Below are 20,831 nucleotides of genomic sequence, written 5' to 3'. Positions count from 1 at the left end.
GTTATTTGTGTCTTGCAGCAGGTCAGGCGGGTCGCCTGCTACAGACGGTGTACCATATGATTTGGCTGATTGCTTGTGATTACATAAATCACGGTGTTTACCTCCAATACCACTATGCTTCATTTCTCCAGATCGAGTGGGTTCAGCCTTACTCAGACCAAACAACAACAGAGTCAAGTGGCACAGAGAGGCTTATAAATGTATATTTTTATTAGAGGATATACCTCAACATGCAAACAACGGTTGTAATTCCAGCCATTTGAACACACCGCAATCCAGTGCAATGAAAGGCATCCCTGATGAACATCAAGCAGGTCTTTAAAAAGACATTTGTCAAAGAGTATCCCTATGTTTTACTCCACTTTTATTGTTCTTTTGATAATGGTGCAGGGAGTTGAACATTCTTGTAGTAGTTCCTGCCTTTACTGGGAGGTCACAGGTTCTGACATTGGAACAATCCATTCCTGACACAGAGGCATCAGTCTTAGCTGTCGAGATTTCTCTTCCCACACACATTTACTCCGGGTCCTCTGGGTTGAACTCTGAGGTGTCGAGACGTTGAGGAGGACCAGCAGCTCTGGTCTGACAGTACTAGGGCTGGGTATCAAAAGCAGGAACCAAAATAAATATAATATCTTTAGAGACTAAGTTTTGATGCTGTTGGTCCAGGGACAGCACAAAAGGAAGTGAAACAATCACGTTTCAGCTCAAATAAATGATTCAAGTTTAAAAGATTTTGTCTTTTATGGAATAAGTGAACATTATTGTTTTGTTTCCTGGTTGTAGATGATTTTTGAGTACAGGTAGTAGCGTTTCGTTATTGTAAGTCAGGTATCATTAAAGTATCGGGGGGGGGGGCTCAACCCTTCGGCCATTGTCCAGTACAGTTCTCTTTAGTGAAAAGCTCTATATAAAATCTCTCATTTGCCCTCCTCTGCCCACCCGCATAACCTGCTGCCATTCAGCCCTAATATAAGTGTTATCAGTGAAAACATGTCAAATGAAGGTAATTAATTTGTGTGTGTTTTAATGGAGCTGCCAGCGGCTTATGTCGGGTCAGTCCTGCCGCTGCTGCAAATCACTGTCTGAAACTCAACAATACAACTACCACAGAACAATCTCAAATATCACCGCTCTTAATATATTTATGCGATTTGTGTGTCATATAGTATATCTATTTTTTAATGATAGATGCGTCTTAAGTATTTAGTCAGTTCCTTCTTGTCCTCGGAGAAAGAAATATACATTTTTCAAAGATGTGTCATAAAAGAAGCTTAATCCAGACTGAAGCTAAATAAAACAGCTTTGAACATGCAAAATCAAATATTAAAATGCTTATGGGAATTTTAAGACGTCCGCTTGTTAGTGGACAGATTTATGTTGTCTGACTTAACCACAGTCTCTCAATCTATTAAAGGAACAGGCCACTGTTTTTCCAAACTGAGAGATGTTCTCATCTGAGCTCAGACAGGCTGATGTCTGGTCTTTGTGCGTGCGCTCAGTCATGCAAAAAGACCAAAGATGTTAGCATTTAGCCTCTCCTCTATGGGGCCAAACATGTGTGCAGTAATATCTTATTACACCTTATCGTTATTACGCCTTACAATATAGTTCCCCTTTTTATCCACTTAGAAAATCGACATGTTTAATAGACTTCAATCGTGTATCTACTCAGCTAACCGTATTAAATATCGAAGACGTGGAAGAGCTTGGTTGCTTCTAACTTAACCCCCATTTGGCCCCATGGAGGAGAGGCTAAATGCTAACAGAATCTTTGGTCTTTTTGCATGACTGAGCGCACGCACAAAGACCAGACAGGTACACATCAACTCGTCTAAGCTAAGGTATGGACATATCTCAATATGGAAAAACGGTGGCCTGCTCCTTTAGTATGAAATACAAAATGAACATTGTTGTCATGTTTAGACAGAGGTCTTACAATTTAGCAACATACTGGAGCAAAAGTGTTCTCTCAATAGCTCTGTAAATTGATCTTGTTTCAGTTTGAACAGTATATGGTAGAAGTTGCCAGTGATCTTGTTATTAAGAAGCACATGCAGTAGTAGTGCGTACAAAGCATTTAACGGAAATCAATCATGTGCTAATAATGGACTAATAATGAACCAGTGTTTTACAAATACGGCTGTTCATAAAGATTTAACGATGACAAATGACTTAAAGTATAATTAGTTCCTTTTTTAATCATAATTAGTCCCTACTTAGTCCATTATTAGTCATGATTAATGTGTATCTGTAAATGCTTTATGCCTCCTAGTGTTACCTTTCTTCTTCTTCCGCTTCTTGGCTGTTTATTTTCAGGGCACAATTGCATCTGACTTCTTCAATCGTTTCCCCGCGCTTTCTTTGTGTAACATACCTCCGTTCACCTTTCTCTTTGTGATTGGTGCGTCTGGGGAAACCATGTTGTATTTCCAAAAGGGTTGATTGGTTTTTAATATCACCGCCCGCAGCCTACACATTTAACGGCCCAACTGCCCTTTTACTTGGAATTGAGTTTCTTCCATTATGTGATTTTTAATCCCGGCGTCCAGGGGCAACAAAAATCGATTCCCCGAGCTCCCCGGCTTTAATTGTTGTTCAGCGCGAGGCCGTGCGGTAACAGATGAGTTTGTTATTACTTGTCAATATCAATACAGTCACGTTTAAGTGGCTATGGAAGTAAAGCCTGGGATGGAGTTGGCTTATTCTCCGCAGCGATTTGTTCTCTGTTGGGTTTTAATGACGCAAAGATCTATTCAGCTTTTGGCGGACAGTGGAAGATGATAAATTATATACCCACAATGCTGATGATAATAAAATGTGGTAGCGATAAGGCAAGTGTTTTGACAATAGGAAATCAATAAGGCGTGTCCGTGCCTGGAAGCCCGCTCTGTTTCTGGACCCTTAAAATCCCATTCATTTTTACCATATACTTCTTTTTTTTTATTCCCATTTTAAGAGTTAAAAGCCACAACGCAAGTTAATCTGCTATAGATACAGATTGCAATGCATAATACAAGGGTCCATGGCCTAGCCCAGGGGGCCATTTCTGGCAGACTACAAACATAATCACACACCAATAAAGTCAAGCCAAAATCATGTTCATATGGTTAAGTTTTTCCACAGCAAATTGTTCAGTAGAAGCGACAAATGGCACTTGTAAGCTAACGTAGCATGAAGCTAATGTTAGCTTTGCAAGCTTCCGGGTTAGCATTGTTAGTTTCTTGAAGGGGTAGATGCAAGTTAGCCATTTTATACTCACTACTGCCACCTCAGGTCATACGTGTAACTGCACCTTCTATATTAAGCTCGTGCATGACGGCACTTCGACCTAAAGTAACAACTTTTTGAGTGAGTACAGGATTTTAGAGGCAGTTGTGGTGAACAGGTGTGGGCTCATTCTACACATTAGGACATTGTTGGAAGGCAAGGCAAGGCAACTTTATTTATACCGCACATTTCGTACACAAGGCAACTCAATGCGCCTGGAACATGTAGGGGGAGGAAAATACATAATTTAAACATTTTTTAAACTCCGTATAGTCCCTTTAAAGGAACAGGCCACCGTTTTTCCATACTGAGATATGTTCTTGCCTGAGCTTAGATGAATTGATACGTACCTGTCTGGTCATAGTGCGTGCCCGTGGAAGAGCTTTCAACTTCACCCCCATTTGGAGCTGTAGGAATACATTGGGAGAGGCCAAATCCTAACAACATCTTTGGATGTTTGGCGCGACTGAGTGCACGCACAAAGACCAGACAGTTACGCATCAACTTGTCTAAGCTCAGGTAAGAACATATCTCAGTATGGAAAAACGGTGGCCTGTTCCTTTAAAGTATTTATGGACTGTTGAACCACTTTGCTCCTCGACCATATATTTGTAGCTATTTTTATTTTGTAGTAAAATATATTCATAATTCAGCATTTGTTAAGTAATGGTGGAGAAATGGGAGAAAGTTCAGTTTCTTTTCTTTGTTTTCCCCCTCTGGCTGATTCAAACATGACCATATATGGACAATTCCAAACATGCCGTCTGTATCTATCTGGTAAGAGGGCTACTAACTAACTATAGGGCAATAATTCCGAATGACAGGAAGCTCCAAATGATTAAAATGTGTTTAAAATAGTTTCATAACTTTTCTGTTTACAAAGTTTCGGATTGATGGTTTGCGATCATGAGGTACCATAAAGCGAATTACCCTCCATAATTCTTATTCTCATCTATTTTAGTCTGTGGAAAAAATGTATGGGATTTTTTTTTTTTTTTTTTTTTTACCAGTGCGGCTGAACTGACGAGCTGCAGTCAATGAGAAAATACTTTGATACTGTATCTTAGATAACTTAACTGACAGTGAAAGCTTGTGTAGTCAGGAGTGAAACCATGGTACAAACTCATTCCTAACCTTCCTAATATATTTGTAGCATCCCAATTCTTCACAGGGACAAGTTTATAAACACATTTCACAACTTGCAGCATCAAGTCGTCGGTCAATTTTACAGATATGTTAGGAAACACACCTGCAAGTTAATGAAATTGATACAAAAGTCTGAGTTTGCAATAAACTAAAGGAGGATTAATGCAGAAAAAGGAAGAAGAAAAAATCAGCTACGGCACTTTTTTATTTTGCCACTGACTTTTTTGACTTCATGACCGCTTCACTCCTGGCCACACAAGCTTTCACCATGTCAGTTTAGTCAGATTTTCCACCGATGAAGGTTATTGCGCCCAGTATTTGTAGAGCACCTGTATTTAAGCCTTTTACAATTGAGCAGGTCTCACGTTATCGTGTTTTCACCATTGTCATCCTCATACAATTTTTGTTTCTCCCTTGTTCTTTGAATGTTTTTGTTTTTGAAATTTCATATCATACAATGTTCCTTATATTTTTCTCCTACATGTATATTAGATTTACAAAATAAAAGCAATGATTGTAAGTTTCCTCCTTGCAGAAAGATTCAGAAATGTTAACCAAAGTAACCACACAACTGCATTTTCGCCAAACAAACAACATTGAAGTCTGATTTCAGTGATTTTTACATAGAAAATTCAACAGATTTATCACAGATGCCCTTCCTGTACCTTTTTCATTCGTGCTCGGAACTTCAACTCACCTTTGTAGGGTTGTCTAGTTCACGAAAGCTGAAGATGTTGCGATAAAACATATTAGTTTGCTGTTTTTAGTGGCGAGTGTGGACGCCAAAGTCACCAAATTGCACCCATTAGGCCCCGCCCCTTTATAGCACCCTCCAATAGCCCACCTCTGAAGCCCGTGATTGGCCGTCGCCCTGAGAGAGAGACTGAGGCGCGAGACCATGTGACCCCACTGTGTGCCTGAACGCTCGGATTGTGTGCGTGCTGTGCTGCGTGCAGTGCATCTGTACCTGTTTGTGTATGTTACAGCGTGTTAATTTGACTTTGCAGTCAGATGACAGTGCCACTGTACAATATGACGCTCAAATGTGCCAAGTGCGGAGTTATCTCTTCGGCTGACGTTTCCACCACAGCTACCAGTAACGCCATGTTAGTCCCGCTAATTATTTTTCCTTAACTCTTCCTCTTCTCTTGCTCCTCTCTCTTCTCCTTCACTTGATTGGTCTCTTTCCTCTGTCCTACGTCATGTTTTTCTTTCCTTGTGGCGATGCCAGGGAGGATGTCTTAACGCATAAGCCTAATTAAGAGTTTTTATCGTATACAGGTTATAATTTTGCAGTTTGAAGAGGGATAAAAGTAGAACTAACTGTAGTATTTATACAAGATTCATTGCAATTGAATTGAATTGTAGTCGCAAAATAACTGGTTGCAATTAGCAAAATATAACGACTGCAGTTTATTTAGGCAGTATAATATTCTCCTACAAAATATCCTGTTTCCTTTGAGTCGTATTTAGTTTAAAACCATCATAGACCTTTACAAATATTCTCTTTTTTTTCATAAGTATATCATTTCTCATAGGGCTGTGCAATTAATTGAAATTCGATTAACAATTTCGATTATTACACTAAACAATTACAAAATTAGCATAATCGATTTTTTTTTTCTTTCTTTTTTTTAAGTTTTTTTTTTCTTTTTGCAAAGCAGACTTGCATTATTTCATTGCACTGGGATTATTTTCCCTTCGCATTTTGCCTGACATAAAAACAAACAGCGCTGTGTGATGATGTCATCAGCCCGTGCTGCTCACTTTACTTGCGCAGGTGTAAGGGCTGGCCAGCAGGGGGCAGGTGTGAAAATCATTTGTTCTTTCATGACCGTCCAGAAAACAGAAAATATTCAGCATAGTTTTTTGATTAATTAATATATTGATAAAATAAAGACTTTTTTTTAAAGGCAACAAATAATCGTTTGAATAATCGTGATTTCAATTATGACTAAAATAATCGTGATTATTATTTTTTCAATGATCGAGCAGCCCTAATTTCTTATGTACTCAACATTCATTCAAAAACTAAATGTGTATGTGTTCCTGTCCGGCGTTATTGTAATCAGTAATGTTGCCCAAAGTGACACATTCACAACAAATGGGATAACGTTGGTAAAATTATGCAGAATTTCTGACTCAATTAAGATTGAAAGAGAAAGGTTTTTGTTAACTCGTAAAGCTTGTTGCCTTTGTCATAATGTTAGACACAATAAGGTGAATTATTTTATGTTGTATGTGCTCATCAGAATCTCAGCTGCTTGTGAAGTTTCAACAGTCGGCTGCACAGACACAAAAAAGTAACTAGCACTAGTTTACATGATATCGCAAAAGGAACATGTTACTTTTCAACACTTCAACCAGTCAGAGAAGGCTTGCAGTTTAATTAAAAACTGGCAGCAGTGGTTCTTATCTGCTGTAGCGTCAATCCATAAACACAAACGTCCACCCAAAGATAATGATTAAGTTCAAAAATAAAGAATGAATAGGCAAGGTTATAAAAAGTCAACGCAATGTAATGTTTTGTGAAAAATGTATGTTGTTTGAAACTTTTATCAATAAAGAAAAGTTCATTTATGGGATAGGCCTGCGATTCACTGAAAATGGTTCCCCGTCCCACCAGCTGAGAACCGCTTGTCTACAGGCACCGATATAAATGTAAAGTCTAAAATCAAAACATCTATCATTGCTTAACCATCTAGTTTACTATATTCTAGTTTAGTTTAGTCTTTTGAGAGCTCCAATAGCCCCCGAATTAACTCCGGGGCTAATCTTCCCGGGGTCTCCAGCCTCGAAGGCATCCACTAAAATGCCCAGTAAACCTGAGCCATCCTGCTTTGGGCCATGGTGTTCTGAGTAGTTGAGGTGTCTCTCTCTTCCTCTGTCCTCCTGCTCTTTCTGTTTGTCTGTGCATCCTCATCTCACCCGTCCCCTGCCCACCTCACCTCCCCTTCTCTCTCCTATGGCACTATTGACCCTCTTTGGTCCGACTGAGCCATCTTAAACATACATGCATGGGATATATGTCAGCTATGAGCATATATATGGGACCAAATGGATGTATGTTCTGTTCGTGACAGTAGCATAACTATTTGTTGTGACGTTGTTTATTTTATTGCATGGAGTAGACATTTAAGATGCTAACACTATGCTATTAAGTGTTACATGGAGAAGTTGCTAATGTAATGTGTTTAAAACTCACTGAAGCTAATGCTAAAACGACAATAGCAAAAGTAGAAGCATTTTCTTCTCAAGTTGGCAAGTTCGTTTTCTGACCGCTGTTCCCCTCCTGTCCTGTAGGGCGTCGCTGTGGAGCTCGTGCGTGGTGTTGCCGCTCCTGGCTCTCACTTGGATGTCGGCAGTTTTGGCCATCACAGACCGACGCTCCGCACTTTTCCAAATCCTGTTCGCCGTTTTTGATTCTCTCGAAGGCTTCGTCATCGTGATGGTTCACTGCATCCTGCGCCGTGAGGTACTGAACTATGATTTAAAGCAGTACTAAGTAACGTGTTTACCTTAATAAATCCTTTTTGTTGTCCCTGTGGGGGTAGTACAAGTGTTTATGGAGTGATTGGGGGGTCTTTCATCTCCCCCTGGTGTGTCTGGCCAGAAAACCATAGTTGCAACTTGACTGCCCCAGGGCCGGAGCAACCAATACACACTAATACAATCACGAAGAAGAAGCTAACATGCTAACGGGCAAAGCTGACTGCGGGCTAGCATCACTTTAAACAGTATTTACAGCCAAGTTTGAGTGAAAAAAATATTTCCATTTTATAATTGGATGTACAATATCCCTCTCTCCATTCGCCTTTTCTGTCAGCGTAGTATTTACTCTCCAAGACAATTGATAAGTTAAAAAATCGCAACTTGCTACGACACCTGCAGTTGCGCTTATGGCCTCTAGGGGCAAGAGTTACTTAGTACTGCTTTAAAGTGCATATGACACATTAGGCACATTTTTTGCTGAAATATAGCTAAAAATATTACCCAGCTTTTTTTAGTTCATGCTGCTTATAGTTTCACTTCCTTATTGGATACTGACAGGAAGTGACATAGATAGAGGACAACAATTTTAAACTGTTGCGGTGCCAACCATGTTATGTCAATAGCAAATGAATGAGTCAAACTGTTATGGCACTTTACCCTGATCTATGTCACTTCCTGTCAGTGGCTTTAAAATAAAAATAACTTTTCTGCCCAACATTTCTTCATTAAAACTTCTGCTTCACTGAAATAAGAATAATAATCATTACTTACAACAGATGTTATCCATCTAAATAAGTCATATTTTCAAAATCATTAAAACCTGTCATATGCACTTTAAAGCAGAACTAACGAAGGGAGAGAGGGATATTGTACACCGCACTGTTTTTCACAGTTAGCTTAGCCCGTTAGCCTGCTAGCTTCTTCTTCGTGATTCCATTAGTGTGTATTGGGTCGCCGGGTTGGAGAAGGGAAAGCTGCAAGTGTGGTTTTTCTGGCCAGAGACACCAGGGGGAGATGAAAGACCCCCCCAATCATCCCATTAACACTTGTATAACCCCCAGAGGGACTACGAAAAGGATTTATTAAGATAAACAAGTTACTTAGTTTTGCTTTAAGAAATTAAATATGCATTGATTGTTTTCTGCACTTGTGGCATTAAAATATAGTTTGTGGTTATTAAACATGGCATTAAAAGCGTCTTTGAGTGTCTTGAAAAGCGCTATACAAATAAAATGTATTATTATTATTATTATTATTATTAAAAGGCATTCAATTTGAAATACAGAGGAGCTATAAACTATGTGTGGGCCATAATAGCAACATTTCCCAATATTTATTTTTTAAGTCAATTAACAGATCAGGGTTGTTGTTGAATCAGACTTATTTTTCCCTTTATTTTTTTTTATCTGAGATCAAAAATATAATAATTGCTTTGACATTTTCAACAAGTCGTCCATACTTATTATTCCTTTTTACCGGTGTCACCCAAAATTGAAAGTATTGCTTAAAGCAGTTATTCCAAAACTCCCAAAAGCTTCAATCGTGAGCACATGACACCAATTTTAGCATCACTGCATTGTCTTCCTGTTAACTTTAAGAATTTACTTTCAAACTTACTGACTCAAAAATATGTCAGTCGTCATGTAAATTGACCAAACGCCTCGAAACAAAACCTCATTCTCCTGTTTTCATTGAAATATTACAGCTCGTAGATGAATTTTGCGCGTGAACTATGAGCTGAATATCCCTTGAAAAAAAAAAAAAATCTAATTACAATTGATACTTGCCGTAAAATCCCCAAATTGTTCATCTCTGAGATCCACTTACCATAAAATGACAAGTATTTTTTCTTCAAAAGTGAGCGTTCAAAATTACATTTTTGGGAAGTTGCTGAAGAATGTAGCTTTGGGCTTTTGTTACACTTTATGAACAGAAAAACTCACTGAAGAAAAAGCCAGAGGTAAAATCCTGATGTGATAAATATACACAGCTGGAACAAGACTTAAAGTGTTTTGTTGTAGCGGCTGCACCTGTTTCAGTAATATTAATAAAGAAAGTGAACGATGGCCCTCGGCTCTGAAAGGATCTGATTTATCTTGACCTTTTTATTCTCCTGTGCTATAATTATGTTTTGTCTATTTTATGCTCCTTTTGTTTAGCTGTTCTGACCTCTTTGTGCAGGTGCAAGAGGCGGTGAAGTGCCGCGTTGTGGATCGACAGGAAGAAACCAATGGAGACTCGGGAGGATCTTTCCAAAATGGCCACGCTCAGCTCATGGTACGGCCACTGTCACTGTTTTCATTCACTGTTGCCTTGTGCCAGAAACATGGCGGATCTCCATGTAAACAGTGAATTCCATCCATTCTGTACCAGAAATCCATTGTTTTGTTTTGTGGTGGTCGTAGATGCCTTAGGCCAACTTTAGCAGCCATGTTTAGCCCCAGGGCAGGTGCCGCAGCACAAAAGTTGTATTTCCAGAATGATTATGAACTAATGCTCTGAGAATGATAATTCAAAGGGGCTGGATGCAAGTTGGCCATTTTATGCTCACTACTGCCACCTCAGGCCATTTGTGTAACTGCACTTTCTATATTAAGCCCGTGCATGACGGCACTTCGGACTCGAATTAACACCTTTTTGAGTGACAGTGCAGGATTTTAGAGGCAGTTGTGGTGAACAGGTCTGGGTTCATTCTACACTTTAGGACATGCCTGGAACATGTAGGGGGGGACATGTATAGACTCCCTATAGTCCCTTTAAGTTATTGTGAAGCTCCTCTATGCGCTAACCTTAACACTCCTTTATTCTTCTCCTCAGACTGACTTTGAGAAAGACGTGGATATGGCGTGCAGATCAGGTAAGCTCCTCCTGCTTCTGTATTGTAGCTGCCATTTTGTTTCTATGCACTTGATTTGACTTTGGGGAGTGTTCTTGCTGGTTGCTTCTCTGTTCTCTTTCTGTCGTACAACCAACATCACAGCCTCCCCTTTCACAAGACAATGTTTTCACATAAAATACAGCACATTAGGGACTTTACTGAGCTTGTGGTGGAAAATAGGAAAATTAAACTTGTGCAGTTCTGTGCAGATGAACGGGGCTAGTGGCACTTCGCTTTGAAACTTGAGATCGTCCTCCTCCAGTTCCAAACCTAAGTAGATTTCAATTTTGTTACACTTCCATCTCTTTAATTAACTTACGCCGACAGAGCTGCATTCACAGCGTTGCACCTGACCGTTTTAGTGCCTGGTGATACAGTGTGTCAGAGGAGTGGTTATATGCAGATAAACAGGCTGTGTCTCTTTCGCACCGGTGGATAATGAAGTAGCTCCTGGCAGTAGTGGATCTGATAGTGGCTCTGCTGATATCCGCTGGGAGCGAGAATCTGATTATCTCAGGAGAAAGGATATCAAGGAACGCATCTGCAAAGCACTATTGACACACTGGCACAAACAACATGAAAAACTCAATGTTAGATGATTGTTTTACGGTGTTATGTTGGGGAAAATAGTAAGTGAAATGTGTTCCAGAATAATCTTCATTAAGGTATAGTTTCAAGGATTTTTTCTTGCTTTCATTTCTAGGTTTAGACTTGATTTAATTTAGATCTGTTTAATTCAGAGCTTCTGCTTCCTCTACTCTAGTTTTGCCATGGGACTCTCTTAATGTACAGCATTTCTTCCACATGTATATTTAGCAAGGGCGTTCTCACCATCTCCTTTTAAGCAGTAGCACTTACAATAGGACTACCAGCATAAGCCAAGCAAAAACTCTTTCTGTGAGATCAAAATGTACGTGAACCTCTCAGACGCACCGATCTTGTCATTTGTGTTTATGATTTTGACTGTGGTATGGGAAATGCTTCATGCCATAAGCCAAAAGATGTTATGCTGATTTGAGTTTAGGTCAAAAGATCAAGATAAGTGAGGGGAGGGGGAACGCCAACTTCATGCTCTGAGCCTCGGCTGTTGGTTTGACAGCACATAATTCTACTTTTGAGATTTTTGAGTACTTTAATGATACTTGGTTTTCTATACCGGTACCAGAGCGATACTTTTTCCGATACCTATGCAAAAATATTTGTCGTCTAGAACCAGAAAGCAGGACAATAAATGTGTGGAAGATCTGCACATTTACAATATCGAAATATCGAGAAAATGGGGACAAATTGGAAAACATGGGGGAGAAACATTAGTAATAAAAATTTAGCAAAAATTAGGGGGAACAAAAGGGGAAACGATAAAAAAAAATGGCGCAAAAATAAGAAAAACATTTGTAAAAACATTGAAAAAATTGGGCAAAAAATTGGGAAAATCTGGAAAATATTAGCAATAAAAAAAAATTGCAAAAATGAGGGAGGAAAATTGGGATAACGGGGAAAAAATATGCAATATTTTTTTTTTATCTGGAAAAATAGGAGAAAAAAATAATTTATTGATTTTTTCTGGACCAACACCATCAAGACTTCGATCTAAAGTGAGAAGATTTCGGTTCCTGCTTTTGATTTTTTTTCTTTTCTTTAATTTTTTCAATACCGTAGAACTTAACCTTTTCTCCGATACCAGACTGGTATTGTTTAACGGTACCAAGCCTTAGTCAATTGTATTCTATGTCTTTGTCAGGTGATAAAAACAAAACTCCCATCCCTATGTGTCCCTATGTTATCAAGTATGTTCATCATGTTCCGGCTGTTCTGGCCTTTAACCCAGCCGCAGATGTCTCCGACTCCCCGTCTCATGTTTTCTTTCTTCCCTCAGGCAACGTGAAGCGCCCCTCCCTTCAGGGTGACGACAAAGTCTCTGCCGGGACCCTGACTCTGCAGAAGGGCTCCAACTTCAACACGATGCCCGCCAGTATGGCCAAAGTGCACCTGCAGAACGTGGCCGACTACACCAGCCACACCCTGACCATGAGACGAGACAAGGCCGCCGCCACCAAGGCCATCAGCACAGAGCTCCCGGGCGCCAAGTCCATTTACATCTGCGACGGGGAGCTCTTCAAGCAGCTGGACGGGGACATGCCCAGGGGGAACGGCGAGGGCAGCAGCGGCGAGGGCAAAGGGTACGTCATCATGCCGAACAGCACGGGGACGCTGAAACCATCGAAAGGCAACAAAGACGACAAGTATAACATTAGCATAGAGCAGCTGCCCCAGACCAGGCTCATCCACCTGGCTAACCCGGCGGCGAGCGGAGAGCCGGGGTTCGGGCTGAAGACGCTGCCCGCCGATCAGGTGAGCGTGTCGTGCTCAGAGAGGGACTCCCCGGCTCACAACCTGCACCAGGGCCTGTCCCGGGACACGACGGCGATGAACGGCGGGGAGTCCGGGAACGGCGCGGTCATGACGAAAGGCGAGACCGTCTCTACACTGTCCATGAGCTCCCTGGAGGTAAGGGCTGGGAGTGTTCTCTTTACTGTTATAGGCCGAAGTCAGTCATTTTCCTCATGTCTCCAATGTGCATAATTTACTCTATATGTTCTCAAATACCACACTTGCATAAATGGATGTAACTGAACCAATGACTAATCAATCAAAGGTCTTATGTATAAAATAAAGTGCGTAACTTAAATTGTTAGTTGCAGAGATTAGAGGTCGACCGATATGGGATTATCTAAGGCCGATGCCGATATGCAAGGCCGATATTTTGTGTATGAATCTTCTAAACTGTATAATGTGTCAGTGTTGAACCGTGACTGAAGGGGGCGCTTTATTGGGGCATAGGGCTGATATATTTATGTTTAGTGGATACTTTAGAGGGAGCCTGTTTTAAAGACGAAAATCAGCAGATTCCAAAACAAAAACCGGTAAGTCTCCATCTTTTAACCCTAAAATTATAAGCAAAATTCTGCAACATAAAAATATATAAAACACAATCTGAGATGTACAAACCTGCAACCGATATTCACTGTGATGTTTCTCAGCTCCTCTGATGTTTAGGAATTGGACCTTAAAGCTCTTTCCAATGCAAAAAACGGGAAGTCTCTAACACTTTCGGTTCCGGAAATAACGGCCAACAGCCAATATCGGACGATGTTGTAAAATACCCAAATATCGGCCCGATATATCAGCTGGTCGCCCAGTTCTGTCGTGTCTGGTAAAGCCTACAGGCCAAAAATCTTTCAACAGATATCATTTTATTTGTCATAATTGCCACAAATTTAGTCATCAGTAATCAAAAAATAATAAATATTGAGATTTTGATCCCATTTTAACCAATTATGAATAAATGATTTATTAAATGATTGGTTCAAATGTGATCAAAATGTCAATAGTGCAATAAAAAATAACTGCAAAATAAGCTATTCGGTAGATAGTGTAGAGTAATTTCACAACTGGCCACATACTGGTACTAGAGTATGCATTGTGGGTAAAATTCCTTTCCCACAACCAACTCAATTATAGATTTACACAATAAAATGACACAATCAAGAAATCAAATCTATTAGATGCCACTGTCTTGTTAGTCTAGCCCCTTCTGGTTTAGTTTAATCACAGGAGAAAAAAACTTGATTGAGTATGTGGTATAAATTGTAATTTTGAGAACAAATGGGTTATGGGTTCTAATAGCTGTTACTGAATCATTTATGTCAGTGTGGTATCGATCACAATCTCAACACCCCATGTTTATTCTAAAATCAGTCCTTTGTTTTTTACATTCCTCCATATATCAGTGTGAACGATGCCCAGTGTTCATGTTTCATCTTCTTCTGTTTCGTTTTCCCAGACACCATCCATCAACTAAAACATGGAACTGAATAACACCAGACAAAACTAAGCGGTTACTACGCATGTACTGGGGAAAGAACACTTTGAAAAGTACTAGTGGAGAGAGACTACCAACTAGGGAGGGGGAAATAAATACTTTAAACCACATATATGCCACAATCATATCGTGACCAAACCCCTTTGTGCTAGACCCAAGGCGCGTTTATATTTCCACCACTTCAAGTGATATTTCAATGGATTAAAGAACATTTAAGACGAACTAAAGGACGACTTAAGTGGCCTGCAGATGTCTCATTGCTACAGACTAAAGCTACAGACAGTAAAAGGTAGATAAAGTTAGAAATGTGAAAAAAATACAGGGCTTTCAAGTTTTCATTCAGATTTTGATAGACACTTGACTTAAAGTTTTATGTCTCAGGCTTCTATTTTTTTTACTGATGTCACGCACACAAACAGAGACAACCATATGGTCAGTCAGCGAACCTCCTTCTACAAATAGAATAATTCTCCTTTATCCTGCTTGTGTATGATTGAATGCTTGAATCTCATAAGTTGCTCAAAGACATGATCAATTCCAACACCAAGTTTGACGTGTGTGTGCGTGACAGAGGTGAAACCCATGTGTCTCACGACCCATATGTGAGACATGAAAGCCCTGAATAGATAGCAAAAGAATCACCTCTGCCTCGACTCACCAGTTGTTCAGACACTGTAGACTTTCCTTTTCAGCTTTTTAAATCATAACTATCAGCTTAATCTCTGAACGCTTTCCAGAGTCGTCTCCAGTTTCTTTAGCCGACTTAGTTTTCAACGAAGGATGCAGTGGCAGCATGAGATGTTATAGCGAACTTGAATGCGCGCCCGTTGGTGTCTCATCACTGGAGGGCAGATACGATGCGTTAGCGCCATGTGAGGAGGCAGCTGCCACATCCGCACAGTCCCGGTCAGCCTCGCCCTCCACCGCCCGCCCGCCCGCCCTCCGCCGCTCGGTGACAGAGAACTTAAAGGGCACGCGGTCACAATCTGTTAGCAGCAAACTCTGGCCAAAGCAGACGCAATGACCAGCAGCGAATATGTCCGCAACCAGATACTAAACCTTGAATCTCCATATCTTTGCATATTGAAATGCCCTTTTGAAATCCCTTTCGATTCAAATGTTTAAAACTGTTCATGCCAGCTACCACCTTCATGAACCAGGACTAACACAAAACAGGCAGAAACTAAATCTGTTCGGAAATCCGGACTAAACCAAAGTCAAAGCATAAGATGCAAGGGTTGTTGGGATCAGAACATGTTCATATATTAATGTCCGCTTATTAACAATCCTATCCTGTTTTAATTTTGTGAATGAGAAAAGTAAAATCCCTTTAAAAAGAAATATGAATCCGACCTCACCTTTAATTTCTGTCTCATCTTCCCCCAGAGACGAAAATCACGCTATGCAGAGCTTGACTTTGAGGTAATTTTAGTCTCTTTTTTTTATTTTTAATTCCTACTCAGATCAAGTGAAAAGATGAATGATATCAATGAAAAGTCAATGATAGTAAAACCCCTCCTATTCTGTGCGGTTCCCTGTAGAAGATTATGCACACGCGGAAACGGCACCAGGACATGTTTCAGGAGCTGAACAGGAAGTCTCCTCCTGGTGAAGTCAAAGCTGCCAAAAGATGGAGTGTGTCCTCCGCCAGCAGTGACAAGACCAACATGAGTGTAAATAACGTCTCCTGTCCCGCCCCTCCTCCCCTCTGTGCACTGGTGTTCTAGAGATTTCTACAAAAAGCGCCATTTGTTTGTAGCATTGCCTTAGTTTATCCAAAACATAACAATTAACTTCAGCTTAGATTTCAAGACAACTTACAGTTATTCAAAAAAGTATTCACTATTGAGCCAATCGTTTTTTTGCCAGTCACGTGACACCCGCCGCCATATTGCACCTTCTTGCTAACATGAATTGAATACTTGTCAAACTCCAAGGGAAACAGCTAAAACTGCTCGAACACCGTAGGTTTCTTATTCAAGAAGTTGTAGTAGGTTGGGATTATACAACCTCAAGGTGCACTGCCCTCAATACAGTATGACAACGACTTAAAACGTGAAAATTATGAATATAAAGTCAAAGATCTTAAATAAGACTCAAGATAGGACATGGCCATAGCAATTCGTTGGAACGGATGGCAATTCTGACGGCCATCTTGTGACTGGCCCTTCTAACCCAGTGCAATGTGTTCAAATGGGAAACACCACTTATTTCCTTGAAACTGTTTTTATCTATTTTTATATCTGGAAAGAAAATAAGGTTTTTGCCGTTTATCAAATGTTATTTCAGGTGCATAGGAGGCATCGACTTTAGCTACATTTGCCTGGACTTTCCTCTGTTCAACACTTCAAATAAATCAGTGCTATTTATATCAAATATAACATTTGTTTCCTACTTTAAAGTTCTGTACTTTTTAACACATGACCAATATTTATTAAACATGGGACAGTGATACAATGAATGCTAACCACCGTGGTGCTAACCACTGAACCCTGGGAATAAATGGAGAAAGCAATGCTAATATGGCTAAACAACACGACTAAAAAAAACTAGACATTTCAACAAAGTTATATCCTGACTGAGATACCTAGACTTAGAAGAAATACAACCAATCACAAACAATGCGTGTATCTCACATTCTACCGTTGAATCAATTGATATGTTGCTCCCGGTTTTGCTATTGGGGCTAGCCTCACCAGCCAGTCACAAGATGGCCGCCACATTTTCCACATCAACGAGCGCCATGTCCGATTTAGAGTTTTATTAAATATCTTCTCATGTATAAAGTGTCTACACAGCGAACAAGTGAGTAGCCCCTGTAAGTAGCGTAAAGGTTCATTTGTATTCAATTTAAAAGCAATGTGTATTTGTCTGAAACCTTCCGGACATATGATAGTTGTGCTACACTAATGTTTAGCCAAAAGAGTTTGACATTTCAAAGCTTGATATCTTTGAAAAGGTGTCTGGTTTTGCGGGTGTTGCGTAGGTTGGCATAAACCGATGGCAGAAAGTTGTCAGCTAACCACTTTCTGGGTAGCTTCTCTGTAGATGAGGTTTAAAAAGTCCTTTGCGGCACAGTGAGAGGATGTATCAATGGCTCCTTGAAGTCAAACACGAATGAAAACACACCTACAGTGTCTTTGTTTGTGGGGTTTATCGGGCAAACTCTGCCAGCAGCGTCCACATCCGCCAAGCTGAGTCCATGTTGGCTTGTAGCTGCGTCATTTCCATGGCACCAGTTTATTTCCTTCAGACGCATAATCCATCCTCCGCTCCTGAGCTCCATTCATCCCACAGCTCTTTAGCTCACGGCCAGCGTTAGCTTAGCACCACAGCGTTAGCTTAGCATGACAGGCAAAACTACACAGCAGCCGCTCGGATTGAAGAGGCCACGATGTTTGTTGTAAACAAGAAATAAGTTTGCTCTTCAGCGAATCCCAGAAGTGTGAATACCACAGCTGCATTCAGAGATAATGAGTAGTTACAACAAAATTGTATATTTTGGTGCCAAACATTGTTACAAATTTGGCAAAAGAAGTAAAAAACAAACAAACAATGGGTTATGTTTCGCCTTTAACAAGTAAAACATGCAGAAATTGTGGTTAAAAACTCTAGATTTAGAAACAGCATTATAATTTCAATAATATAGTGCATAATAATAAAAATACTGTAGCCTATAATTGACTTTTATGGTATTTTTGGAATCGGTTGTAAAGCTGCTTAATGAACTAACAAACAAATAGGCACCAGTGGTATTTTTTTAATGCTTTGAACACAAATTTACAACATTATTTTTAACATATAGCAACCTCAATAAACAGGCTGTAACATTTGGCCGCAGGAAACTTGACATGCATTAGGCTATGTTAGGCTTTAACATAAAAATGATACTTAACTTGTTTGTGTATGTACGTAGGAAAAGCAGCAGACCCCCAGTAAGCGGGGATGGGAGGGCATCCGGAAGCCCCACTCCCCCCCGTCCTGGGTGCGCAAGGACCTGGAGACGGTGGCCGCGTCCCCCCTGGAGCTCCAGACCGTGGAGTGGGAGAAGAACAGCGCTACCATCCCTCTCGTGGGGCAGGAAATTATGGACCTGCAGACTGAGGTGTAACCCCAATCCCGCCCCCATCTTTACTACCCAAAAATATATCCGACATAACAAAGCCCTCACTGAAAGACAGGCAAAGCAGACCGCGTACACACTGCCCTGCTTTGGAATGAAGGAGGGGAAACTAGCCGCCATTTTTCAGGAATTACTTAAAGAGAGACTGGCAACACAGCACTGGCTTTTGTGTTAACTTTTGATGGGCATTTCTTTGGGGTCATCAAGCTTGCTCTCACAGGAGAACAAAATATTAACAGTACTGCAAAGATAACCATGCAGTGTTTACTCCATGTATTAAAAGTATTATTGTTGATATATCTTTTTAGCTAAGTGGCTCTGTGGTTCCGCTCTCTCTTTTCATGAATTCATCTTGAAAACAAAGTGAAGCGCTCCTCACTGGCGAATACTCCTTTTTGGGACAACTTTTGGACATTTTGGCAAAAGAGAAAAAAAAAAGGAGTCCCCTCACCTTTCGAGAGCCAAACTCTTTGCAGGTTGCCTTCTCAACTCCGGACACTCAGAAGAGACGCAAGAGCTATCCCCGAATGAAAATGCTCCGCGCTCGAATCAGCCTCTATGGAAAAAACCTCAATGCCGCTCATAGACTGACCGACTGACAGACAGACTATATAAGCGCGCCAAACGTGAGCCAAGAACGTCAATGTACTAGCAGGCTTGGTACAAAAAATATACACAGCAGATTTAAAAGAACTTGTGTGTTTGAGTGCGTGGATGGAAGAGATGGGAAAATTAATTTAGATCTATAAATGTCTATGTGGGATGGTGGATTTACACTCAAAAGATGAAATGTTGACTTTGTGAGTATTGTGTCATCTTTTGTCCGCCTCATTGTTTTTTCTTACTTGAAAGTTACCGAGTGAAGTGCCTATGACAGGTTGGATTACACATTTAGCCATCGAAATGGAGCGTTGTGACCGTCTTAATAATCCGAAGATCCCCAATAATAACAATTCATTAACTAATAGTATAATAAACAAGTGAAGAGTTCATTTGTAAAAACAGATAAGTGCCATTGAATAAAATTAACACATGCTTGTGTTTTTAATGAGCTATTTTAGGGCCATAAAAATATGAAGTCACTTGTTCTCAATCAAATCCATACTGCTTTAGTTTTACAAGTGTTGCCTGTAGAGTACAGTAACAACCATCTAAAACTATATATCTGTTTTTGCAAATGAAGTGGTTACCATGGCATTTTTTCCAACACTGATACTACCTGAACTGTACTTTTTTAGATACCTATGCTAAAATATTTGTCATCTAGAACCAGAAAACAGAACAATGTTTATTTAGTCCACAATTTATTTATTTTTTATATATATTTGTATCATTTATTGAGCTGAAACAACCGAGTAACTTCCTTTAATGCTGTCCCTGGACCCAACAGGCTTCAAAACTTGGTCTACATTTTTTTTTTTTTGGTACCTTCTTTCATTTTAAACATTATATTCTTTTTTTTTTTAATACCAAACTGGTATTGTTTAACAGTACTAATTATTAACATACTATAATTTGTGATTTTTTATTGCAACCTTTTCTGCAACAACTATTTAGTTTCCCCTGCATTCACATTTGTATGCCTATTTTACTTTCTTATTGGAAATGTGGTAAACTTCCCATATGTGTTAATTCATGATCCTTAGAATACAGACTAATATATATGGATCAACACTTTACTGGTGTTAAACTATAATTAATGTGTAACACCAGTATTTTCCCATCAAACTAATACGAAGAGAACATGAAAACCTGTCATACGCTCTTTAAACATTGTGGCTCTGTTAAGAAAAAGACTTAAGATAGATGACCTAATATTTACTTAAAGTCAACATTTATTTGTTTCTTTCTTTTTTCTTTTGTATTGAGTGTAGCAGTGTTGATGCAAAGGTGGATGCACACAAGGAGAAAGCACAAGGCTCATATTGGAGTCCTGATGTACAGCATTGTAATTAAATCAACAGAGTTCTACAGAATGGATTTTAGCCTATAAATATCTTTCTTACTGTGCTTGGGGATAGTTGTTATCATTATTATAA

At 39.8% G+C, this 20,831-nt stretch overlaps 1 protein-coding gene across 7 annotated transcripts in view; it reads left to right on the top strand.

Annotated features, from left to right (window-relative positions):
* adgrb1a (adhesion G protein-coupled receptor B1a) overlaps positions 1 to 19,937 on the top strand; it is a 212,046-nt gene extending 192,109 nt beyond the window's left edge. For 4 of the 7 annotated variants that reach the window (XM_079561290.1, XM_079561291.1, XM_079561287.1 and 1 more), the window contains 8 exons: positions 5,424 to 5,522; positions 7,720 to 7,891; positions 10,090 to 10,185; positions 10,726 to 10,765; positions 12,663 to 13,294; positions 16,056 to 16,091; positions 16,211 to 16,342; positions 18,586 to 19,936. In XM_079561290.1, the coding sequence (XP_079417416.1) occupies positions 5,424 to 5,522; positions 7,720 to 7,891; positions 10,090 to 10,185; positions 10,726 to 10,765; positions 12,663 to 13,294; positions 16,056 to 16,091; positions 16,211 to 16,342; positions 18,586 to 18,780 (1,402 nt within the window). In that variant the 3' untranslated portion in view covers positions 18,781 to 19,936. Of the gene's footprint in view, positions 1 to 5,423; positions 5,523 to 7,719; positions 7,892 to 10,089; positions 10,186 to 10,725; positions 10,766 to 12,662; positions 13,295 to 16,055; positions 16,092 to 16,210; positions 16,343 to 18,585 lie in introns of all 7 variants that reach the window. The other 3 variants (XM_079561288.1, XM_079561289.1, XM_079561292.1) reach the window with 3 other exon arrangements.
* Positions 19,938 to 20,831: the final 894 nt, after the last annotated feature.

The sequence above is a fragment of the Gobius niger genome, assembly GCF_951799975.1.
Source record: "Gobius niger genome assembly, chromosome: 8".
Taxonomy (NCBI): domain Eukaryota; kingdom Metazoa; phylum Chordata; class Actinopteri; order Gobiiformes; family Gobiidae; genus Gobius; species Gobius niger.
This window is presented reverse-complemented; position numbering and strand designations above follow the sequence as displayed.